At 47.5% G+C, this 26,035-nt stretch overlaps 1 protein-coding gene across 1 annotated transcript in view; it reads left to right on the top strand.

Moving 5' to 3' along the window:
* The window catches only part of LOC105484884 (plexin A2), a 217,468-nt gene that overhangs the window by 161,146 nt on the left and 30,287 nt on the right, over window positions 1–26,035 (top strand). Inside the window, exons 11-13 of the mRNA XM_011746981.3 lie at window positions 261–357; window positions 3,253–3,443; window positions 22,085–22,236. Of these exons, the coding sequence (XP_011745283.2) occupies window positions 261–357; window positions 3,253–3,443; window positions 22,085–22,236 (440 nt within the window). The remainder of the gene's footprint in view (window positions 1–260; window positions 358–3,252; window positions 3,444–22,084; window positions 22,237–26,035) is intronic.

Below are 26,035 nucleotides of genomic sequence, written 5' to 3'. Positions count from 1 at the left end.
GTTTGGAGAACAGTAGATTCAAAGCTTTCCACAGGAGAGTTGTGGAGGAGAAGGCTGGAGGAGTCGGTTTGCATTTGATTATGCGGGGCACTGAATGCCAACCCAGGAGGCTTGGGTGGGATTCTATTGGCATTAGTGACTGGGATCCAGGGAAAGGGCATCATGGGAATAATCTGAGCGGCACGCAGGGTTTCCCTGCATCCCTGACCCCTGTGATAGAGAGTCGCGTGAGCCCCGTGCCTCTGCCCGTCTCCCTACAGTACCAGTATGATGGCATGGACATCAGCAACCTGGCCGTGGATTTTGCTGTGGTGTGGAATGGCAATTTTATCATTGACAACCCTCAGGACCTGAAAGGTAAGCGGCTACTTCCAGGTAGAAGTTTGATCTTTTCACGACCCGGGAAAGACTGGGGCCGGAGGGATCAGAGCCAGCCAGCCGCTGTGCCATGAATAATACACTCCCTCTGTCAGCGGAACCTTTCAGAGGATCCTAAAGCAACATTTGGAGCCATCAAAGGAGTCCTGTTGGGAGCCCTGTTTTATTACAACCAGAGCATCCGCCGGGCGGCTGCCGGCCCATCCACGTTATTCTTTGGCTCATGCAGGCTTTGAAGTGTCTGTGGAACCTGACCTAGGAGAACAGCAGGCAGGAACGTCCGGCCAGTTTCCCTGGAAATGGAGATATTGTTTCCAATCAGGCTCTTGTTCCCCTGTCCTTGGCCCTGGTCATGATCACTGCACAAAGAAGGTTTATAAGGCTGCCCTCCTGTTCCTGAGGTGGGCGGGAGAGAGCCGCATGCAGAGTCCAGCTCACATCTGGAGCAAAGAAGTTCAGGAAGGGGATCTGGCTGAAGAAGGAGGGGTGCTCCATGAGACTGACCCTTATTCATTGTCCTATAAACCCATGTCAAGCTCCTCCCATGTGCCAGTTAGGCCCGACACTCAGTGCAGCAAATACCAAGATTCCACCCTGCTCTCAAGAATGATAAAAGTGACTCCAATATGATGAGCACTCATGATGGGTAGGCACTCACTAAGTAATTTATTAGAAATTATTTTCCTTAAGCATCACAATAACTCTGAGAGGTATGTACTATTATTATTCTCATTTTTTAGATGAGGAAACTGAGACCCAAAGAGATTAAGAAATGGGCCAAGAGTCAGATAGTAAGAACTGGGATTGGAAGCAAGACAGTCTAATTTCAGAGCTTGCAAACTGAGCCACATCACTGTGAGGATCTGCTGCTTAGGCCACTGTGGGATTTAAACTCCTTCCCCTCTGGAATACATTCCTATCCCCCACCCTTCTCCTACCCTCAGCCCCATGTCTCACCACATTTCAAGTAGCTAGGGTTGTCACAAGCCTCTGCTTCCACCTGAGGAGTCAGCCAATGGAGATGGGGTAGTCGGCAAGGCCATAGCAGGGGCTGCAAGTTTTTCAGCATCTTTAGGGCTGTAGCTCCCTGTCCCAAATGCTGCCATTAAAATCAAGGCTACTTAGACTGGGAGAAAGGAACTGAGCCAGGAGGATTATTTTTTTCTATTTCTCCTCATACCCAGGCCAAACTTTCTCACTGTTAAGACATAGGAGACACTTTCCCTGCTGGGAATCTGGGCTCAGATCCCAGAGGTTGCCTTAGCACCTGGAGCTTAGAGAGCAGCCACATCCAAGCTGTTGCATCAGAAACTCTGCTTGTGACTCTCACAATGTTGAAGAAGCTCTGAGAGTGCACAGACAGTGTTGTCTTCACATTCGTATCGCCTCCACCCGCCAGCCTGAGTGTCACTGCAGGCTGCGCATTGGGCTGGATGAAGAGGACCACACTGTTTAAAAACTTAGGTTCTAGAATCCAGCAAAGCGGGGTTCACCTGCTGGCTCTTTCACTTACAGCTGTGTGAACTCAGATGAATGGCTGTTCCCCTTTACATGAGCTCATGGGTATGGACCATGTGGTACATATTTATAGATGCTCAGTGTGTACTCATTCATTTTAAGATTCCCATTTCCTTTCCTCTACCTTACAAAGCGATAAGCATGAGGGTATTTAAATATAGGCCCTGCAGCTGGGACTAAAGGATACTGGACACAGCAGAGGAACAGGATGAAGACCTATGGGAAGAATGTTAAAATTACACTTTCCCTGGGGCATGTATCTCACTTCCAGCAATGGCATACCACCTGGTCCTGAAAGCTTATATGTGCTTGTCCAAAAGAGTGGAAAAATGAGTTTTACGTGTTTTGCTTTTGGAGAATTCTACTTTTAACTCGAAATCTCAGCAGGCAAGGAGCTAAGACCAGGTTCCTGAACCTGAAGCACAGTTCCACTAATTCGCTGGTTATACTAGCACTTATAAGTCAGCAGGAGACAAAAGCAAAGACAAAGGGTTTGCACACTCCAAATGTTACCATTTAAGTAGCCAGTTTGCCTTCTCTGGGGACATATTCTCAATTCATAAGGGCTGTGAACAGACTGTGTCACCCTCTTTTTTTTTTTTTTTAATCAGCAATTCTTCCCCCACTGCTAGCCACCTGGCCTTTCCTTAACCCCAAGCTGACTCCTCTCTCAAACCCATGCAATTTCCAGTTTGCCAGACAAGACCCCTCTCTTCTCAAGACCTACCATTTAGCAGCATAGCAAGTGGGAGTTTGAAGATTCCAGTTTGGGTCACTAATCTTACTAAGCTCTAAGAGTCATTATCTCTCTCTGAGCCTCATTTTTCCTTCGATGGAGGAAAGCAGCCCTTACTTCCTGCATGAGGACCATATGTGAGAGTGTGAGAGTAAGAGAAAAGGCAGCATAAGAATATAGCACAAGTTCAAAGAAAAGATAATAAACATGTATAGGGCATCAGATATGTTACAGGCACTGTGCTAAACACTTAATATGCAGTATCTTATTCCAACCTCACAAAAAAACAATGATTATCTTCATGTTAGAGATTAGGTAAGTGAGGTTCAAGGAAGTGAAATCCTTTGTCACATTGCTAGGAAGTAGTGAAGCCGCAATTAAAGCCCTAATCTGATTCCATCTAGAGCCAGAATTCTTAAATAATATTATGCTTCCTAGTGCCCTTAAGTGACTGGTAAGAGGCTCAATTTATTAATTCCCCATCAGTCATTCTTGCAATGATAATGATGATCAGTGGTGTTATCCACGGTGAGGAAGAGTTTCTATCACACCTGCAAGAGTAGGGCATATTGTGAGCAGCCCTTTCTGGTTTCATCTGTGACCACCTGCTCTCTTTGCAGTCCATCTCTACAAGTGTGCAGCCCAGCGGGAGAGCTGCGGCCTCTGCCTCAAGGCCGACCGGAAGTTTGAGTGTGGCTGGTGCAGCGGCGAGCGCAGGTGCACCCTCCACCAGCACTGTACCAGCCCCTCCAGCCCCTGGCTCGACTGGTCCAGCCACAATGTCAAGTGCTCCAACCCTCAAATCACCGAGGTAAGTCCTCCAAGTCCCTAGAGTAGGAAGGGGCAGCCAAGAGCTGACCCCAAGACAGTGGGAGAGGAGTGCAAATTGAGACTCTGTGGACAAATTCTTGGCGTAGAGTGAGTTTAATGTGGGGGGTGTAGGAAACCTCTTATGTGTGTCTCGATGGCCCCTGTCTAGGTATAAGAGGTAAGCGTATGGAAGCGCATCCTCATGCCTGCGCATGAATGTACAAGTGCATTGGTGTGCACGTGCACACGACAAGGGAGGCAGAGCCAGCCCAGTCTCCCTGCCAGGCTGGCTGAGCCAAGTGAGGAGGAGAAATTGGCTCCATGGTGGGTGAACATTTCAGAAAACAGGTTTAGCTTTTCTCAGCAGAAATGTGATTTCAGGAGCCGCAATTAGCTCGGAGTTGCAAAGCTGAGAACGGAAGAGGAGAGTAAAGGCAAGCACTGCATTAGCCACCGTGCCATTTCCCAGGATTTACTCCCTGTCCCAATTTTTTCATGCATTTTAATGGAAAGAAAAGGAAGTTAATTATCCTGGGGAAAAAATGATGTTTCCAAAATAGCAAATTTCAAAGGAAGATGAATAGATAATGTGGATGAAAATGCAATTGCTTGGGTTTCAAATGGCCTGGGAGAGGAGTCGCTGTATTTAACTCTGGTTGTGTTCTGTGCTCCCTTTTCACTGCTCCCTAGTATATAACTGTCACTCATACTTTGAAACTAACTGCACCTTCCTGATGGTGACTAGGAATAAAGGCCCAGGCAGGTACCCAGTGGTCTGCATGTTTAAGAAAGGAGGAAGGGGCTGCTCCTTTTCTGCCTCTTCCCTGAGCTGCTGCACCATCCTTTTCCCTGCTTCGTTTTCCCTGCTGACCAGGGAAAGCAACTCTTGTCCTCACCTATATCACAGAATATTGGGAAACTTCTAGAACATCTCTATGATCATATCAAAACCACAGATCAGTTTTAAAAGAAACCCTTAAGATGGAATGGGTGCTGCTAACCTACAGATAGGTTATTTGAAGAGGTAGAAATTATTTATTTAATGTGTGTAAATTACATTTAATCCTCACAACAACTATGGGAAATAAGTATTCTCACCCCCATTGTACAGATGAAGAAAATGAGGCTCAGAGAAATTGAGTGACATGCTCAAGTTTATACAGCTGATAAGTGGCAGAGCCAGTATTTGAACTCATATTTAATTATAAAACCATTTTTAAATTCTTCACAATATTCCCAAGTACATTAAAGAAGAAGAGGTGCTTCCCCTTCCTTAACCTTTCCTGGACCAGATAGATGCAATCCATCCACAAGGCAGCATATCCCAGACAGTGCAGGGCTGTCGGTGGGAGAGTGCTTACTGCTTCCAGGCCCTCATTCATCCATGCAGAGAGGAGTTAGGAGAGCACACACACTGCCTTTCAAAGACAGAGCTACTTCAATCCCATTTTATTCTTGATTGTGACCAGGGATGGTGCCTCCTGACTTTCTTCTGTGTCTTTAGGTCTCTGGAAGAGAAAGTTTGCAGGGGCTGCTGGCGGTGCCCCAGCCTCTGCCCTCAGACAGCTAGCTTCCTGAGCTGCTCAGGGCTCCGTGCCTTCTCCCTGATTCGAGTGATTTCCGGCCACTGCTGGCCTGAGAACTTGCACTGTTCCGTAATTCTCGCTGCTGCAGTTGTCAGTCTCTACATCTGTGGGCACCCGTGGTGTGGGGGAGCTTAAATTAGGCAGAGACTTGCTTCCATCAGCACCACCCGCCTCTGCCAGCCCCAGCAGCTGCACCATCCACTCCCCGACTGGCTGGGGCCCCTTTCCAGCCCCAAGGCAAGCTTCTCACTGGGAAACCTCTGCCTCAGCTGCCCCTGCTCGCTGACTGGGGGCTGATGGGCTGCTCTGTTCACAGAGGACACCCAAGCTACACGAGGCTAATTAACCCCCTGAGGTAATTAGGCTATAATTGATTTTCCCAGTGAACATATCAGCAGGCATCAGAGGCCCCAATCTCCTGCTGGTGCTTTTCAAGTCAAGGCTGTTGAGAAAGGAAGGAGCATCTTTGGAGAGAGACAAATCCATGCTGTGTCCCAAGCCACTCGGGGCACCTCACTCTGAACAGGACATGGGGGAGGGAGCATCCAGGCCTGGAATGTTGTATTCATGATTATCTGGAATATTTTCTTTCATTTCTTTATTTTCATTTCGATATTTTTTCCTTTTCATTTTCTCCTACCCCCACCCCATCCTCCTTTCCTTGTAAAAGTCATTGTCTCTTTCTTTAACTTTTCATTCTTGAAATAATTTTAGACTTATAAAAAGGTACAAAAATAGTACAAAGAACTTTCATATACCCTTCACCCATATTTCCAAAGTTAACATCTTACATAACCACAGTATAATTATCAAAATCAGGAAATCAGCATGGATACAATAATATCATCTAATATACATGCCTTATTAACATTCTGCTAATTGTCCCACCGATGTCCTTTTTCTGGTCTAGGATCCAATCCAGGATCCCATGTGACATTCTCTTGTCATGTCTCCTTTGTCCTTTAATCCTCAGTCCTTTTTTGTCTTTTATGACCTTGATACTGTTGAGAAGCACAGGCTAGTTATTTTGTAGAATGTCCCTCAATTTGGATTTGTCTAATGTTTCATGATCAAATTCAGGTTATGTATTTCTTTGGCAAGAAGTACCAAAAATTACCTGTACAGGACCTATCAAAAGGGCACCTGCGGCAACTCAAAGGGGATCTCAGAGGCCGAATCTGGGCAATTTGAGCAAGAACATAAAAAATGATAGCTGTGGATTTCACCAATAGAATAAGAATCTGTGGTTCTTCCTGATAAAAAGAAACAAACAACTAAATAAATAATGGGGGGACAGCTACGATGGCTCATGCCTGTAATCCCAGTTCTTTGGGAAGCAGAAGCTGAGAGGACTGCTTGAAGCCAGGAGTTCAAGAGCAGCCTGGGCAACACAGCAGAATCCTGATCTCTAAAAAATAATAATAATAGTTTTAAATTTTGCAGGATGTGGTGGTGCATACCTGTAGTGCTAGCTACTTGGGAGACTAGGGTGGGAGGATCACTTGATTCCAGAAGTCTGAGGCTAGAGTGAACTATGGTCATGCCATTGCACTCCAGCCTGGGCAACAGAGAGAAACCCTGTCTCTTTTTTAACTTTTTTTTTTTTTTTTTTTTTGAGACAGGGCCTCGCTCTGTTACCCAGGCTGGAGTGCAGTGGCACAATCGACTCACTGCAACCTCCAGCTCCCGGCTTCAAACAATTCTCTTTCTTCGGCCTGCTGAGTAGATGGGACAACAGACATGCACCACCACGCCTGGCTAATTTTTGTATTTTTAGAAGAGGCGGGGTTTGCCATGTTGGCCAGGCTGGTCTCAAACTCCTGACCTCAAGTGATCCGCCCACCTTGGCCTCCCAAAGTGCTGGGATTACAGGCGTGAGTCACCACACCCGGCCAAGACCCTGTCTCTAAATAAATAAATAGACAGAAAAACTCTTCTTTACACTAGAATTCCAACTAAAAAATGTAGAAGGAATTACAGAAATAGAAACCACCATTTGGCAAAGTACACAGTAATAATTGTTTCAGGCAAAGAATGGTCAATGAACACTAAAATTAGTAGATGAAAGTGTGATGAGAAATAGGATATTTACATAACCTTAAGCTACCTTCCCATAAGATACTTATTAATTATAACAAGAACAATAGTAACTGGGCAGTGAAGAAACGTGGTAGACCTCACCTAAACCAATTGATCAAAGTAAAGAAAGCCAGTAATGGGAAAAATCAACCTCATGTACCTTTCAATAGAATGCTCTGAGAAGGACACAATCTCATCTCTATGGTGTTTTCGGCAAGAATATGTAATTTGCTAAAAGTAACCTTTAAGGAGATTTTCTTTTCTTTTCTTTTCTTTTCTTTTCTTTTCTTTTCTTTTCTTTTCTTTTCTTTTCTTTTCTTTTCTGAGATGGAGTGTCACTCTGTCACCCAGGCTGGAGTGCAGTGGTGTGATCTTGGCTCACTGCAACCTCTGCCTCCCAGGTTCAAGGGATTCTCCTGCCTCAGCCTCCCGAGTAGCTAGGACTGCAGGCACGTGCCACCACACCCAGCTAATTTTTGTATTTTTAGTAGAGACATGGTTTCACTGTCTTGGCCAGGCTGGTCTCAAACTCCTGACCTCAAGTGATCTGCCCGCCTCGACTTAAGTGCTGGATTTATAGGCATGCACCACCGTGCCTGGCCAACTCATTTTCTTTACTTCAGCTTTCTTGGCTAATCCCTTTGCACTGGCATAGATGCTTTCCCCAAACCTCTGAATCATCGGACTTCCATGAGGCCCATACCCTTTGATGTAGACCTCCTTGTCCTCAGCCTTCATCTTCAGAATGGGTGCCCTCCTTAGTGCAGCCACTCTGTGCAGTAAATAGAAGCCACTTACTACAAAGATCCTTCTTGAAGGATGAAAAGAGAAGGATTCTAAGATGGCCTGTGATGGCAGTTTGGGGTGGCAGAATCTCCACCTGGAAATAAGTGGAAGCTGGAATGGATGCTGTCCTTCCTGGGACAACAGAGAAATAAATGAGATGATCTCAAAGGAGTTCTATGTTAGAAAAAGAAGTGGGCGCACACATAGTTAGATAAACAGCTGTGTTCTTCCTTAACCCCTCCTTACCCCATCTTCTCCATGGCAACCAGGCCCACCCCGAGGGACTCATCTTTTATGGCAGCTTCATGTAGAACAAGTTGTACAGGCTATTGAATTTCACAGTTTGCATAAACTTCAGGTTAGGACCCCCTCAGGACTCACCGTCTGCTCCTTCTCAGCGAGTTCGTGGTGTGATAATGATGCTGTCCCCCGTGGGAGGCCTCCTGAGCTGCTCCCACTTCCAGCTGTCATCATGGGTGTCTGTGCACGTGTCACCTGTTCAACCCTAGAAACAGGAGACATGCAGAGGACTGGAAAGCCCATGAGATGCCTGGCCCGCCACGTTTCCGTTTCCCCAGCTTGTGCTTCAGGACCTGCTGGGACCTCAAAGAGGAGGGTGTTAGGAGCCACCCACTGGAAAGGAAGGCCCAGAGAAAAACATTTCTTGAGGAGCCATGAGTAGGCAGGATCCAGCAGTAAAGGAAGAGACTGAATATTTTCTCAGAAAGATAAACTCAGGGAGGGTAAAGGGATTTTGGAGCTCACATAACAGAGGTCTTCTTCACTCCAAGCGAGTATATCAGTTTCCCAGGGCTGCCTTAACAAAGAAACACAAACAGGTGGCTTAAACAACCTGAATGTATTTGGAGGCCTGAACTTCAAGATCAAGGTGTCAGCAGTGTGGGTTCCTTCTGAGCTCTGTGAGGGGGAATCTGCTGCAGGCCTCCTTCCTGGCTTCTGGTGGTTGCTGGAATCTTTGCCATTCCTTGGCTTGTAGAAGCATCAACCTGACCTCTGCCTTCATGTCCACACGGCATTCTATCTCTGTGTGTGTATCTGTCTCCCTAGTTTTTTTTTTTCTTTTTTTAATAAATGCCCTGACATATTGGATTAGTGACCACCCTAATTATCTCATTTTAATATGATTACTTCTTTAAAGACCCTATATCCAAAGAAGGTGCCATTCTAAGGTACTGAATTAGGTCTTTACCATATGAATTTTGAGGAGACAGGAGTCAAACCGTAAGAGTGAGCATTCTGATCAGAGGGGGGAGATGCCACCATTCCAAATTCATTAATTCACTCATTACATGAATATTTAATTAATGACAACTGTATGCCATGAACTGTGCTGGGCTTGGAAGTTGTCTGTCGCATGTTTACATGAGTCCTGGTTAGGGAGATTAGGTTATGCAGCCTCTTCCAATGTAGCCCCAGCCTATCCTTGAACATTGGCTACCTGGAAGAGGCTGGAAACTGACTGCCCTGCAGGGCACTGTGCTTCCTCCAAAAGGCCTGGGGCAGACTTCTAACCTCCACCCTCTGCAGTTGTGTCCTGTGTAGAAGGAGGACTGAAGCAGGGATACAGGTCTCCTGCTAATGAGGACACTAACCTCAGGCAAGGAACATGAGCCGACCGGCCAACATTCTAATTCTGGGAGTCTTCATGACAATTGCTTCTCTTTAACAAGACTCTCCCATGTGCCAGGCTCTGAGCCTACTCCTCCAAACAACCCTGCAAGATGGCTATGATTATCTCCACTTAAGAGTTGGGGAAACAGAGCTTAGAGAAATAAAGAATTAGCCCAGTGTCACACCCATATCTGGTTAGCAGCAGAGCAGAAGGCAGACTTCCTCCACCACACCGTGGTGAGGGGGATGGGGGGCTGTTCCTTGGCTATACATTTCCCCACCTCATCCCACCCCAAGTGTAACAAAAATGTCTGTGTCCAGAATCAGAATCCTCTTGGAACTTACCAAGAGATGCCAGACAAATTGGGAATATTGGTTACCCTTTGTACTGAGCCTTAAAGTAACCTTCACCTAACTGTCTTCCTAAACATAATGAGGTCCACACTTACTCCTATGAGTGGGAGGAAAAACAACAAGAAGGGGATATTGGGGTGCATGTGAACTTGGGGCAGTCACTTCTTGCCTTTCAGGGGGAAGCATTATTCTAACCCCTACCCCAGTTATTTCTTGAAGCTATCACATTCAGTTGGGTTTGTTGTTGTTGTTGTTGTTGTTGTTTTTGCTATGCCCACCAATGAGATGGCCATTAAGCTAAAGTGAAATCTGGATTCCCTGGCCTGGCAGCTCTGACCTCTCAATCATCTCAGCCTGATGGGAGAGGCCAGACAATGGGGCCCAGGTGGTTCACACTTGCAGGCAAGAACAGATCAGGGTGAAGCCAAGGCAAAGCAGGCTTAAGATTCAGGAGATGAACACCAGAGTTGGTGTGACCAGGAGCCCACCACCCTTAAGATGTGAAAGAACATTCCTGTGTGTTCCCAAAGTCACCTGGCACGTTGCACCATACGGCCACACTGATGCCAGGCAGTGGGGGTGTTAGGTTTACAGCTGTTTCTCCATTGACCACCATGTAGCTTTTACTTTATGAATTTTTCAACCTCAGTAACTTTTCCATCACCTCCATAGTCCATGCTTAGGGAATATAAATTCTCTTTAACATTATCTTACATATCTTAGGTACATGTAACTGAGAAAGAAAATCAATTATAGAAAACCATGTACACTGGCCTCCAAAACCAAGCTCAAATAATTGTTGATAACTTAATAGTTTGAGATGATCCATCACTCCTGCTGGCTCCTGTTCTCCACTTGCACAAATAATTTAAAGTAGATTGGTTTTGCCTGGATTATCTCAGATGCAAATGCATTTGTGAAACTGTTGGGGAAACTGGGACATTTACAAGTATTTATCTGCAAGGCTGCACCAAATCTCTGCAGGAAAGGCCAAAAGCCACCTGCCCAGGGCCAGAGTGACTCACTGCAAAGTTCCCCACAAATAAATAAATAAGTCAGCCAGCTTTCCTGAGAAACAAGCCGGCACTCTGATCTTTCGTTCATTTATTTGCAGGCCTCATTAATATAACATCACTGCAACAAACAGCTAACGGGGAATGGTGTCAGGATGAATAATGGAGTTACTCTGCTGAGATAACAATTAGGTTTTGAATGTACTATCAGCTAAGACAGAGCCAGCAAGGATTCACGCCGGGCAGGAGAGCTGGCACCGCCAATGTCATAGATTCCTACAGAGCTCGTCAGCTGGGCTCTAGTCTACTGTGAAGAGTGCACACACGGGCACACACACACACATACACTCCAAGTGGAAAAGAATACCACAATTCGCTTTCTCAGACCCAGCATCCAGGTGTCTTTAGGAGCCAGGAAGGAATGAAAACGTGCAGCCACAAAGTTGGCATTGCTGCCCTCTTAAGTCAAATGAGTGAGAGGATTAGGAAAGAGAGGAGAAGCTGTCAACGCATCCTCGACTTGTCCTCACTGGTTTGTCCTGATTAGGGGGCTCCTCAGGGCAGAACCCTCCTGAAATCCCAATCTTAGACACAAAAGCTTTTAATACAGAGTATGAACATCCGCTGAGGATGCTGACGGGGCTGAGGCCATTCTGGAGTGGCTTCTTCGGCACCTCTTCTCCTTCTGGGAGGCTCTGACATTAGTTTCTCCTGTCTCCTTTTACAAATCCAGTGGGCGGGCACTGCCCACCTGCTGGAAACCATGGTGAGAGCTGCGCAGGCCCATCAGAGGGGCAGCCAATGCCACGCTGGGCAACGTCCACACCAACCACCTCTCCTTCTCGAGTCAGCCTGTCTGCCCCTGCCCTGAGTTCCCATCAAGAACAGGACCCAGAGGCTCCACCTGCATAGGATGCTCGTGAAAACAAAGCTACTTTTCCTTTGGACCTCAGCTAACCCAGCTTCCACCTGGATTTCTTCAACATAAAATAGTCATGAGAAAAATCATAGCCAACTTTCACGGAATACTTACCTTGCACTTAGCTCAGCACCTCACATATGTCATCTCATTTCGACCTCAAAACAACTGTTATGAAATAGAAGTTAGTATTGTCATTAGACCCATTTCATAGATGAGGACACTGAAGCACTATGAGGTCTGATAACTTTCTTTTTCTGCTTTTTTTTTTTTTTTTTTTTTTTGAGATGGAGTCTCACTCTGTTGCCCAGGCTGGAGTGCAGCGGCGCAATCTTGGTTCACTGCAAGCTCTGCCACCTGGGTTCACGCCATTCTCCTGCCTCAGCCTCCCAAGTAGCTGGGACTATAGGCGCCCGCCACCATGCCCAGCTAATTTTTTTGTATTTTTAGTAGAGATGGGGTTTCACCATGTTAGTCAGGATGGTCTCGATCTGCTGACCTCGTGATCCACCCGCCTCGGCCTCCCAAAGTGCTGGGATTACAGGCGTGAGCCACTGCGCCCGGCCAAGGTCTGATAACTTTCTTGAAGTGACATTGAGAGTAAGTTTTAGAACTGGAATTTGACCTGCAGCTACTTGACTCAAGAGCCCCTATGTTTGACCCGTGTACTATACTATCCTTCATCTCTTTCTTGAGCTCACTTGGACAAATAGAACTGTCAATCTGCAGAGCCAGAGGAGAGAAAGGAGCTGGCACCAAGCTCTTCCTCAAGCCTGCTGCAGAGATGGGAAGAAAGTCAGTAGTCCCCAGTCCCGGCATTGTTTGGGGAGACTGGACATTCACAGGGAGAGACAAAGGGGCAAGGCCAAGAGGGGAGTGTGGATATTGCCTGGCTGAGGTCAGAGAGGAGTGGGGATGGATGCTGAGAAGTTCAGGGAGCCAGAGAGAGCAGGAGTAAAGGCAGTGACCAGCAAGGCCAACTCCAGAGCTCCTTGGAAAGCAGCAAGGCATGGCCTTAACCACGTCTTAAGTCCTCGCCATGCACTTCTTGATCTGTGCATCTTAAGCCTGCTGCCGAGATGGGAAGAAAGGGAAAGGGGCTGGAGTGCCTAAGCAGACAGAAGCGAAGAGCAGGCCAGGGCATGCGTTCTTATGGTGGGTGACCAAGGATAGGGGTCTCCCCGGGGCAGTGCTGTGGGAAGGCAAAAAGCAGCAGTTAGATAAACCTGGCTGGGCTCTGCCACTCACTGTGGAACCTTAAACAAGTTACTTAACCTCTCTGGGACACTATTTCTCATCTGAAAAATGGGAACGATGATAACACCTCATAGCTTGTTTTGAGCCCTTAGTGGGATAACATATGTAAAGCCCCTGGCATAATTCCTTACTCATTATAAGCACTTAAAGAATGTGAAAGCAGCAGCCATCGTTCTCAGAATCTTCAATACCTTGGAGCTGAAGCCCTGCTTCTGGCTTCTTTCTCGCCATCTCTATGAGCCCAGTGACACAACCAGAGGAAGATAGGGTGTCTAGAATGGGAGCTGAGCTTTGTGAAGCTCCCACCAAGCTCCTCTGCCCCGACAAGCCCCTACTCTGAAGTTGGCCCCAACCCTGCCCCAACAAGGCTCTGCCTGAGGCTGAACGTGGGAACAGCCCACCTGAGCACTCACTCCCCAGGCTGCCAAGCCCCTGGGCCTTCCAGCGCCTCCCCGGTGCAGCCCTTCGCATCTCCCCAGCTGTAATTAATCGGCTGCATCTGCTCTTGCCCTTGGGCTGCTTTGTGGCACAGTTCCCTCCAAACTGTTCAATTAGTGGCTGCAAGAATGAGGTCGGGTACAGCATCACGGCGGCTGCTTTCCAGGTCATGGCACCCACGGAGGAAAACAAACATGACAGGGTCTGGCAGGAACACAGATTTAGCTGGGGTGCCCTGGCACTCTCCAGGGTTCAGTTGGGCTGTGCTGCTGTCCAGGTGGGGTCTGAGCAGGTAGAGAAGTGACTCCCTAAACCAGAGGTTCCTGGAAGTTTTGAGAGGGCCTCAGCAGAAGATAGGAATCTCCTGCTTAGTCCCCTGCCATCGTCATATGTGCTGTGACCTAGGCATGCGTGCCTGATCCCACATCCTGCTGGCCTAGTCTTCCTGGCTTAACATATACAGATCAAGAAGTACATGGCCAGGACTTAAACTAGCCACCTTTATACCTGGGCGTGGTCACTGACTGCTCCTGGGGCAGGGTTTAGCGCTGCTAGCCTGAGCTCTCTACCCTAAAGTGTTTCCCTTATTTTCCCTCTGAATCCTGCAAACAATAGACACACTTTTTATTCTACAAACAGTCAATAGATATCAGTGATCTTAAAGCCAAGTAATAACACAACTTAAAGTCCCATTAAGGTGCAAATACATTTTTTGTACTTGTTGTATACAAATACAGAAAGGGAGGAGGGAACAGCTGAGTGAAAGGTGCCTAAAATGGGGGAAAGAACCCCTGGGAGGAAAACACAAAAGAACATGGGAAAGATACCAAATGTTTATCCTGCACTGGGTTTTGCCCACGGCCAGCCTGGTTAATGGCGTGTGTGACAAGCAAAGGAAGTCATCTTCGCAGGCCCTCCTTACTGCTCATCAATCAATCAGGCCTTTGCTGAAGCCACAACCCGAGTCTGGGTCACTACACTCTCAAAAGATGCATAGAAATCCGAGGGTCCAGAGAAAAGCATCCAAAATGATCAAAGGGTTTAGAAACCAAGATCGTCAGTGAAAAGGCTGGAAGAACTGCAGAAGCAAAGGCCAGGGGTGACTTAATTGCTGTCTTCAGTAGCTGAAAGATGTTTGATGAGGAGGCAGCTGTTCAGTCCTCCATTCGATGAGGAATCAAACCAGAAATTGGCTTAAATTAAAGCAAGGGAGATTGCAGGAAGAGCTGTTTAATGATCCCGATGTTAAAATACTACATCACTCTCAGGCAACAGTTACGTACCTCCACTCCTCCAGTCATCATTAAAGAACACAGTCTGTTGTAGTATCTGGTTGAGACCAGCATTTCCTTTTAACAGGGAATTGGGGATATTTATTGACAGTTACTCTGTTCCAGGCAGTGTGCTAAGGATTAGTTTGCTAAGAAAATCTAGATAGTCCCTTGTCCCAAGATAGTTATTGTCTTATTGAGGGAATAAGTAGTTACAGTGTAGTGTGGCAATCGTGGTCCTGGAGGTGTTCATAGAGGGAAGTGGGAGCAGCACGTCAAATGCATAGAGGCTTTATAACCTATAGCTGTGGGGGCCCCTGAGCTTTCCCAGCGAGCACATGTACAGTCATGCATCACTTAACCATGGGGATGCATTCTGAGAAATGTGTCATTAGACAATTTCATCCTTGTGTGAACATCATGGCGGGTACTTACATAAACCTAGATGGTGTACCCTACTACACACCTAGGCTGCAAACCCGTACTGCATGTGACTGGTCCTGAACACCATAGGCGATTGTAACACAATGGTAAGTACTTGCGTATCTAAACATAAAAATGGGCTGGTAAAAATATGATGTAAAAGATTAAAAATGGTACACCATATTTAGGGCATTTACCATTTCCAGCTTGCAGGACTGGAAGTTGCTCTGGGTGAGTTCCGTGAGTGGTGAGTAAATGTGAAGGCCTAGGACATTACTGTACACTACCATAAACTGTAAAGACAGTATGCACTTAGGCTATACTAAATTAATTTAAAAATTGTTTTCTTCTTCAGTTGTAAATTAACTTTAGTTACTACAAAAAATAATTTTTTTTTTTTGAGACGGAGTTCACTGTTGTTGCCCCGGCTGGAGTGCAGTGGCACTATCTCGGCTCACTGAAATCTCCACCTCCCGGTTCAAGCGATTCTCCTGCCTCAGTCTGCCGAGTAGCTGGGATTACAGGCATGCACCACCATGCCCAGCTAATTTTGTATTTTTAGTAAAGACGGGGTTTCCCCACGTTGGTCAGGCTGGTCTCAAACTCTTGACCTCAGGTGATCCGCCCACCTTGGCCTCCGAAAGTGCTGGGATTACAGGCATGAGCCACGGCGCCCGGCCAGTTACTACAACTTTTTACTTTATAGACTTAACTTTTTAACCTTTTGACTCTTTTGTAACAACACTTAGCTTAAAACACACACATTGTATAGCCGTACAAAAATATTTTCTTTCTTTATATCCTTATTCTGTAAGATTTTTTTCTAGTTTTGAAATTCACTTTTTAACTTTATAAGATTATTTTGTTAAAGACTAAGACGCAAAGACACAGATCATCCTAGGCCTACGCAGGGTCAGGACCATCCATATCACTGTCTTCCACCTCCTTATCTTGTCCCACTGTGAGAACTTCAGGGGCAATAGCACGCAAAGAGCTGCTGTCTCCTATGATGACAATGCCTTCTTCTGGAATCTCTTCTGAAGGTCCTCCCTGAAGTTGTTTTACAGTTAGCTTTTTTTTTTAATAAGTAGAAGGAATACACTCTAAAATGACAATAAAAAATATAGTAAGTACGTAAACGAATAACCTAGTCATCTAGCATCATTATCAAGTATTATGTGCTGTACATAATTGTATATGCTTCCCTAGGCTTTCCTACAACTTATGACTGCCACAATGCCACTAAGTGGTAGGAATTTTTCAGCTCCATTATAATCTTAAAGGACCATCGTCGTATATATGGTCCATCATTGACCAAAACGTCTATTTGCAGGACAAGACTGTAGTCCGTAAGAGGACAGGGCCAGGACTCTGGGGGGTCCCAAGTGTGAGGGGTGGGCAGAGGAAGGGCACACAGGCAGTGCCAGCACAGCACAGAGGGGAGAGCCTCAGTGACCCCTTTCACCCCAACTCAACAGCAGCAGGCTGCTTCTAGGATGTTCTTTCTCCAGTCCCCTTCTTCTAGCTCTCACTTCTGAGGTCCACATGGGGAGAATTCAGATAGACTTCTAGTCCACAGTATAATATGGGGTGAAAAGCATGGGGCTCAAATGAGTCAGTATCCAAAGATCTTCCCTGCTGATTTGACGTTTCACTTCCCTTCCCCCTCTCTCCACCTCCCCACCACACACACACACACACACACACACATACCCCAAACTGTCAAATCATTTGTTTGTGTGGGTGTCTCATTCAGAAGTACTTCCCTGAAAGAATTAATTGAGTTCATTGTGGAATGCTGCACCTACCCCAGAATGGCTGATAGCCAGGGAAAGAAGAAATGGCCAGAAGGGAGGGAGGAAATAATAAAGAACGTCTTGTACAGGGCCAGTGTTCTTCCAAATTTATTTTGGGTGAAAGGATGATGTCTGGCTCTGAATCTGCTTCTGTGCAGGGCACAGAACTCACCAAAGCCAGGGCCCTACTGTGGCAGCGTCACCACTCTCTGCCCAAGCTCAGGCTTCGGGCATTCTCCAATAGGCCCATGAGCAGCTCTTTGCACCCTGGGTCACGCCAACATCTGTGATGAGCTCCCTCATCCATGTGTTGTCCTCCATCACCTCTAACCCTGCCAATTCTGACATCCCATGTTTAGTCATCTACAAAGACAGAGGTGCAGGGAAGGAGATTACCAATTATCAAGACCTACTCTCTAAATCAGCATACTAAGAACTCTCCAAATGTTATCTCACTTAATCTTCACATCATCCCTGTGAGGCAAGCATTATTATCTGTTTGTGAATGAGGATATTGAGATTCAAGGTCACATAACTCGTAAGTGTCAGAGCTGGTATTTAAATTCAGGCCTGTCTGATTCCAGAGGTTACTCTCTTCCTTCTACAGACACTCTCCCAGCATCAGATGGTCTTTCTCCCCTACCTGAGTGTAGCCAGCAGTATAGAGCTATCTGAAACTGATCAAGACATGGATCCGCCTAACATGCTGGCCATACTTTGGTTTCCCTTCTGTCATTGGGGCACTCCATATGACTCCACCACAGCCTCTCATCCTCACCTCTGTGGGAGATGAGCTCTCCCCTCCCCTGCAGCCTCTCAGCTCCATCCAGATCTGGAAGAACTTGCTTAGAGTCCTGCAAGCAGTAGCTGGGGATTCAGCCAAATTGCCCCTGTATAGATCCATATAGAAAGGCCAGACGTGGCTTCCAGGAGAGCCAACTTTGTGGAATGCAGACCTGAGTGCCCTGCAATCAAAAGCTGCTTTTAAGAGAGAGCCCTGGGGACATGGTCTCTGTGTGTGTTGGGCAGGGCTGGTGGGGGTCGGGGGATTGGGACCCTGCGGCTTCCTGGTCTGAGGTGGTGTCCTGCAAGATCCTGCTCACTCCCTCTCTGGAGAAGAAATTCTTTGTCACCAAGCCTCCTCTCCCTGGCCATCTTCAAGTACTTGATCCTAAGAAGAAATGCAGAAGGCAGGATGCAGGGTCCTTGCTTCCTGGGCCCACCAGAGATGGCATGGCCCTTAGACTCATTCTCAGCTGCCTGGAAGGCTTCACACAACAGAAGCTGCCTTCTACAGGGTGCCTCTCTCTGTTCCTTTGCACTCTGCACACAGACCTCCACCCTGAGCCACTCTGATTTTTAAGCTGGAGGTGAATGGGTAACATGTCCAAAGGCTCAGAGATTTTTAAAGAGCGTGATGTAGAAAGGAACCACTGAGAGGGTAGGACATGAATGACGTGCTATTGAATGGAAAGTGTGGCAGAAGGGGTAAAAGGGATCAGAATCAGAAAGACCACACCTGCCAGGCCAGCCTTAGGAATTAGGGACTTTGCCTTGGCAATGGCCAGAGCCATGGAAGGTTTTTAGAGCAAGAGACTGGTAACCTGGTCAAGTATGTGTTCGTGAAGGTCACCCTGGCAGCTATTGGAAAGTAGATTTACATGCAAACCCTTGGGGTTAGTGTGGGTAGGAGATGATGGAGCCCTGCTGAACACCTACTCTGGAACACATGGGCTCAAAAGACACCTGGGAGTCAGAACCGATAGGGCCTGGCGACTTTATTATTCGTGGTAGATGAGAGAAAGAAACAGTTGAAGGTGCTTGCAGAATTCCTGGCTGGGTGCATGGTGAGTCCATTAACCTTGAAAGAGGATCTGGGAGGGTAATTGGCTTGGGGGTAGGAGGAGGAAAAATTAAGAGTTCATTTTTAGACATGGCAAAATTTGAGGTGCCTGAGGGACATAATGGGGAAGTGGAGATGCCCAGTAGCAATTGGATATATGGCTGTGGAGCTCAGGAGAGGGGCCTGCGCCAACCATATAGATTTGGAAGTCGTCAGTAATGGAGGCCTTGGGAATCCACTTGCAAATCAGATAATCACCACTTCATCTATGTTTTGGAAATTCAGGATTTTACGTGTCAGTTTTGCTTTAAGCAAGGAAGCTATAAGCTGTGTCTCCTGTAAGCCCCAGAGCATGATAGTTGCTTCATTGTCCCCTGAACTCCCTTGCCACCTACCCTGGGTGCTGGCAGCATGGTACACAGCATAGAAAGAAGACCTCCATAAAGAGGTCCCCAGGCACTACACTCCCCAGGCACTTTCCAAGCCCCGTGGACCTGGTTTAATGACCCACAAGGACACTGATTCTCCTGACTTGGATTCCCCCAGCTGCTAGCTGGAACTACCTATCTCACTTGTATCTTCATGCCAAGATTGTAATACTTGCTAGTAACTTGCCCCCCAAAAAAGTCTTCTTCTCTAAACAATATAAGCTGAATTATGCTTCTGAGCAGCTCTGTGCTAGCAAATAGACCCTACAGCACCCCAGTGGCCACAACCATGTGTCTGCCACTGATCCCTGAATGTTGGAAGGGAAGCACTGCGGTGATTTACCAGCAGGAGGAAGCTACCCCGTGGAAGCTGCCAGTGCCGCTGAGGATCCACAATGCAGTCCCCACATGCTACCTGCAAGACAGAAATATTTTTAGGCTTTCCAGAAAGATTTCATTTCACAGTTTTTCTGAAAGGTTGTAATTAACTGCAGCGAGCAAAAGAATGTTTTTTAAGAAATAAAAGTAGGGGAAGGAGAGAGAACCAATCAACACTGTTTTGTCAGTTCCTTTGGGTAGGTGGGTTCATGCCATCCAGGTGGCTAGGGAAGGGGATGGAGGGGCTGGTGAAGCTCATTCCAAGTGGATTAAAAGAGAACCAGGAACTAAAAGCAAATTGTCTCCTATGGATGCTCTCCTGCAGCAGGTAAGGAAGCAGCCCTTTCGGTTTCTCATTAACGAGTATGCATTTCCCAGAGCCTAGGAGTCCCAGGTCCCTGAGGAAACCATGCCAGGGGAGACTGGAACAGCCAGGATGGATTATTGTTGGATATTTTTAGAGTCCAGGGACAGAAGAGCTATAGTGGCTGTCAGTTCCTCATGCCAGCTCCTTCCTCTCCAAGTTGTCCTTCCTTCTCCCTCCCTCACCCCCAGCATACAGAGACACCTCTGAGCCCCCTTGACTATATCTCCCTTGATTCATTTCATGTGTGTTGTTTAGTTTTATTCATAAGGGAGATATTTTATTTTCAGACAAGGGAGTCAGAGCCATAGACAAGGTGACTTGGGTAAAATGAGCCTCCAGATAAGAGTGTTCAGGGCCTGGATGGGACAGAGGGAAGGAGGCAGAACCATCTTTGTCCTACGGAGGATAGACAGGCAGGAGGTCTGAGTTCAAGTCCCGGCTCTGCAGCCAACTTACCAAGAGACTGGGAGTCTGAACAGCATATCAGCCAGGCAGTGAGGGAAGGAAGCATCTTTTCTCTCTCACTATCACTTGGTGGTTGGTGGCTGAATTGGCAGCACAATTCAGGGTGCCCACATCACAGGAAGGGAGCAGTGCACCTGCCGAGAAGCAATGAGATAAGAAGGGTCTCCATATCTCTCGACAGCATGTTCACCTGTACTCATCCGTCATCTCCACCCCCGGGTACGCTGACCCTGCCACACCATCAGACACTCCACCAGCACATACAGGGTCATGAGGGAGGCTGTCCAGAAGTGTCCAAAAACAGTTAGGCTATGGCTCTGCCCAGGTATCCTCTTCTGAGAGATTCTAGTGGACCCTCGATCTTCATCAAGTCCCCTTTTTTTTTGCTTCTTCCTTCTTCCATCCTGCCCTCCCTAGGATGTAGTAAAAAGAACACGTGACCTTTTTACAACTGTGTATACAAGTTGTTCAAAACTTTGGATATATCCCTGACTTCTCTGGGTCTCATGCATCTTGCTGTGAAAAGTAAGGATCTTAGAATAAGATACTCTGAGATCCCTTCCAGTTATGAAATTCTATGTTCCTCTGCTATTTAGGATTGAGTTCACTTCTAATTATTTTTCCTGCTTCAGATAACTATTGGCCACAAAGTGTGAACTTACTCACTGGGATCTGTTGGGTCCCAAAGAGCTGCATTTTTCCAAGAGCCTGGTCTGTTCCCAGATAGAACTGTATTATGTCTTGAGAGACCCGGATTCTGCTATTCTGTTTCCAGTGTTCGGGGGCTGAATTAAGGAATGAATAAATAAGCAATCCTTGCTAACAGTAAGCCAGCAAAGATTTGGAACATCCTAAAGTTATTTCTTCTTGGTCCTAGCATGTGTATAGGATGTTTTTTGCAGAACAGTGTCAAATGCACTTTCCATCTTTGATCATCTCCCCTGCAGCCACACCTAAACTCTATTCCCCGCACTCCCACTGCTTTCCCTCTGTATCTGTCTTACCCCTGTATACCCCAAATCAGTGGTATTCATGAACTGCCTTTATCTCATCCTCCTTGACTCTAAGTTTCATAAGGGCAAATTTCCTGTCATATTCATCATTGTACCCCCAACAGGCTCTAGGACACAACAGGGGCAATAATAACACTGTCACAATTACAAAGTCCTCTGGTTTCCAAAGTGCTCCCTAGCACACCTTCTATTTGGTTCTTCCAAGCTCCCTTCGAGGTTGGCAGAAATGATTATACCTCCTTCACAACTAAGAAAACTGAAGTTCAGAGACGTTATGTGACTGATCGTAATCAGGCAACTAGTGAGTTAGAGACACGTCTCAAACCATGGTTTCCTGCCTTGAGTCTAGTATTCTTTCTGATAATTTTTTTAATAAGTAAATGAATGAATGAATGACCTAAAGAACCGAGGAAGCAGTGTAAAACAGAACATGATGTCAAGATCCAAGATAACCTAAAAAGTGGACAAAACACAGTCTCTCACCAGAATTCCTGGTGCCCATAGGTTCTTAAACCTCCCTGGGGGAGGGGGAAGGGCGCTGCTGTTTCTCTCCCTGTGGCCAACCGAAATTTTAATCCCATTTTCCTACTGCAGATTTTGACGGTGTCTGGACCGCCGGAAGGAGGGACACGAGTGACCATCCATGGCGTGAACCTGGGTCTGGACTTCTCCGAGATCGCCCACCATGTGCAGGTGGCTGGGGTGCCCTGCACGCCCCTCCCAGGGGAATACATCATCGCTGAGCAGTGAGTCTGCCCTGGCCGGCCCTTTTCCCATGGGAGCTTCAGAGTGGAGACTGGAGACTCTCCCCTTTCCCTTCCCTGGGCCTTTTCCATGATTCATCTCCCATTACCTTCTCCTCCTATGGACCTGCCCCAGAAGCCTCCCCAGAGCCCCCTCCTCCCTCACCTCCACCCTCAGGTGGTCTCATTCTGTTTGATTCCCTGTTCCCTGGCTCTTATGGCATCAGGGCTCCGGCCCTGACGGTCTCTCATTCAGTCTTTGCCTGCCCACCGGTGTGACTGAGCGTTTCCTCCTACGTCTCCCCCAGCCCTTCCCCTGCCAGCCCCCATTGGAATGCATCCCGCACGGTGGGCTGCGGGCAACAATTTGTTTGGCGCATGGGGCTCTGACAGCAGCTTAATCTGAGCAGGGCCTCCGCCGGAGCAAATTCATTTATTTCACTAAGGGAAATGTCAGCTGGAAATTAGAAAATAGGCATGTAGTGGCGGACAGGCGAACGGGGCTCCAGGAGTGACATATGTTCCAATTTGGGGTGTTCGTTTGGCAGTGGCAGCCCGCTGTGGAGTTGGTGGGCAGGAGGTGGGCACGGAGCTGGGGGCAGGAGGATGGAAAAGGGGAGGCTACCCCTCCAAACGAGAAAGCAGGAAGCAGCCACATCATTCTGCGTGATTTATCAGGACAGTTGGGTCAAGCCATTCTGATTCCACTGTGAACACAGCTCTGCAGGGGGTACTGGGAGCATGAGCAAGAGCATGACTTTGGGGCAGGGACTTCCTTCCCTTACTCTCAACCCTCTGCCAGGTCAGGTTGTTTCCTCTGATCCACCACTCCTCCCGCCAGAGCCTGCCTTTAGTGGCAACCGTAAAAATGACATCGCTTTATCTTCCATCAGCACTTTGCAGTTAACAGAGCACTTTCTCATCCACTATCTCATTTTTAATTGGTAAGGACTCTGAGAGGTAAGTATTGTTATTGTCATTCTGCAAAGCAGCAGAGAGCAAAGGACTCATGAGAAGTGAAGTGACTTTCCCCAGTTCATTCAGGGCATAAGTGGCTGAGGCAGAATTAGACTTCGAGTCTCCTGACCCCTAATGCAGGGCTACTTCCCTTCCATAACAGTGATGGCGCACAACTCCTGGACAGGAGCAGTCCGAAATTCCACGAATCCGTGTGTAGCTCTGAGGCTCAGAGGCCATGATTCTCGCAAGGCCCTGAGAAGGGTCAGAGTCCAAAGGGGTGAATTCCCAGACTCTGAGGGCAGTGTGATGCCTGCCAGCCACAGCAGGGGAGAAGAAAGAGCTGGCCTGATTGCTCAGATCCTTCAGGTCTGATCCTTCAATGACAGCCTTATTCCTGCAAGGAATGAGTCCTGGAGGAAAGGCTGGCTGAGCCGATAGGAAAGAGATGAGGAAGATGGAAAAAGGGAAAGGAAGCAAATAGTGCTTCTGAGCCAAAAAAGAGGTGAAAGCTGTTGTGGCAGGAGCCGGGGCACCCACAGAAGGCCTCCTGGCAGACCATCTTTACAGAGCCCTGCCCCCTGCCAGACTGGGCAAGGTGCTCAGTTACATGACCCCAAATCCACCTCAACCTCAAGGACCTCCCTTGGGCCCCTGGATACGGACCTGTATCCAACTTGGTGAGATGCCACAGGAATCCAAAGGAAAGGGCTAGGGTATGGGGTGAGGGTGGGAGGTAAGGCTTTTAGCTGAGAAGTGCAAATTCCTGGGAAACTGGTCCTCAGAATCATAAGAGGTTTGGAATGAAGCCGTGTTTTAGACCTGCCTCCTCTACTGACCAGCCTCAAGACCTTAGCAAGCTGTTCAATCTCTGTGACCTTCATTAGCCTAATGTGCTGCCCAAATGTAAGGAATTTCAGTTCTATTTATGAAATGAAATGTACTGCACTCACCCCGCACCCAGGGCCATGGGGAAGAAAGTGTCGAGAGAAGCTGCAAGTGAGGCTATGAAAGGAGTGTGGGGAGGGGAATGGTCCCCATGCATTCCTGCAGAGGCTGGTGGTCGCTCCAGAAAACCACCATCTCAGGTATGGGGTAGGCAGGAGGCAGAGAACACGCCCCATGCCTCGCTGGATGCAGCCCTGGTTTCCAGCCGTGCCAGGCTCGTTACCACTCCCGAGGTTTCAGAGTTTGTTAACATCATTAAAGCCTCCATCCTGGGCAGTGAGCAGCAGGCACAATCATTACAGATGTCTGTGAGAGATGAATTTGGCTAAAAGAGCCTGGTGCAGAGTCCCGGGCGCGGGCAGGATTCGCCAGCACGGTAATGATTCACCATATGCTTTGCCGTGCCATCTATCACTCAGCAATTAGGTTAATGTTGGTTAAAGGGCCCCGCTTAGTCCTGCAATCAGCATCCCACAGGTCTGTGGAGGGCTGGATGATTCAGTCACAGGAAGTTTCCTGGACCATGGGATGCAGGTTGAGGCTGCAGCTCAGCCCCTCCTGGGACAGGGGCTCCACATGGGGCAGATTCCCCTCAGATCCTCAGGCTGCTTCCCTCTCATCTGCTGTACCTGAGAACTCAGCCACTGTGGGGTGGATGTGAGATGTGTGTGTGCTGCTGCCCCAGGGAGCAAGGCACCATCTATGCCAGTCTATGGTAGGTGGTGTAGTATGGGCAAGGGTACTGGGTTGCCTTTCAGGAGACTGGTGCTCAAGCCTTAGCTCAGCTGTGGATGAACCAGGTGACTTTGGGCGAGTTACTTTGCTCCCTGCTCCTCAAACATCTCATCTGGAAAATAGATATTTAGGAATAGATGATTTCTACATTGGCTTTGGTGGTCCTTTGGATGTCCAAACCAGTAAATGGTATGCCCATGGAATCTGCAGCTCCCATTGTAAAGATTACCTGTGGCACTAAGGTGCCTCCGGAAGACCCCTGGCACCAGGAGGAGTCAGATCTTCAGATGTCAAAGCTGGACAGCTGTTTGGTTCAACTTCCCATTTTATAAGGAGAGAATCTAGGCATCTCCAGCTATTGTCTCCTAACAGTACATAGGGACCCCAGAGCCACCAGGGACACAGGGAGGAGACAGGGAAGGCAAGAGGCCTCAAGAAATCAAACCACAAGAAATCAGCCAATCTTGCTGACTTGCAAGACTTGGAGGAGGTGGTAGTGGGCACACCACTGCCTATGGTTGTCTACAACCAAGAAGGTAGAGGGGACAAGTGGTTAGCTCTTAGAACCTGAGGAACCCAGCTCAGCCTTTCTCACCACCCCCTGCCAACAACCTCACCTCTACCATTGCTGCCATATCCATACTGTCCCTTCCTTGAAAGATGTACAGAGCATCCCACTAAATCTATTGGCAGTAGAGGGGAGTGGTCAGAAGCGTGAGCTCTGGAGTCGAGCTGACCCGGATTTGAATCAGGGCTCTGCCACTTACCAGAATTATGGCCATAGATAAGTCACTTAGCATCTCTGAGCCTTAGTTTTATTGCCTGTACAATGGAGATAAGACCCGCTCTGTAGCAGAGCCTGAGGATGGCATGAGATCCTGTCTTGTAGACTGCCTGGCAGAATCAGTAAACTATAGTTCTTATTATTAAGGTCTAGAATCTGCTTTGGCGTAATGCTCCTTCCACAATATAACCCTTTCCACTCCCTGCAGCTGCCCTAGCTTCTTCCTTTAACTCCTTATCTTCCTGAACTCAAATAACAAGTGCCTGCAACAAATACTTTCAAGCCCTTTCCACCCTTGCCTGCAGGCACTGGGTCCCAGGAATGAAAGGGAAGAAGAGTTGAGGTGATTAGAGTTTGTCTGCAATGCTGCCTGATTTT

Source organism: Macaca nemestrina, chromosome 1 (assembly GCF_043159975.1).
Source record: "Macaca nemestrina isolate mMacNem1 chromosome 1, mMacNem.hap1, whole genome shotgun sequence".
Taxonomy (NCBI): Eukaryota; Metazoa; Chordata; class Mammalia; order Primates; family Cercopithecidae; genus Macaca; species Macaca nemestrina.
The sequence above is the reverse complement of the archived record's forward strand: the minus strand, read 5'-3'. Positions and strand labels throughout refer to the sequence as shown.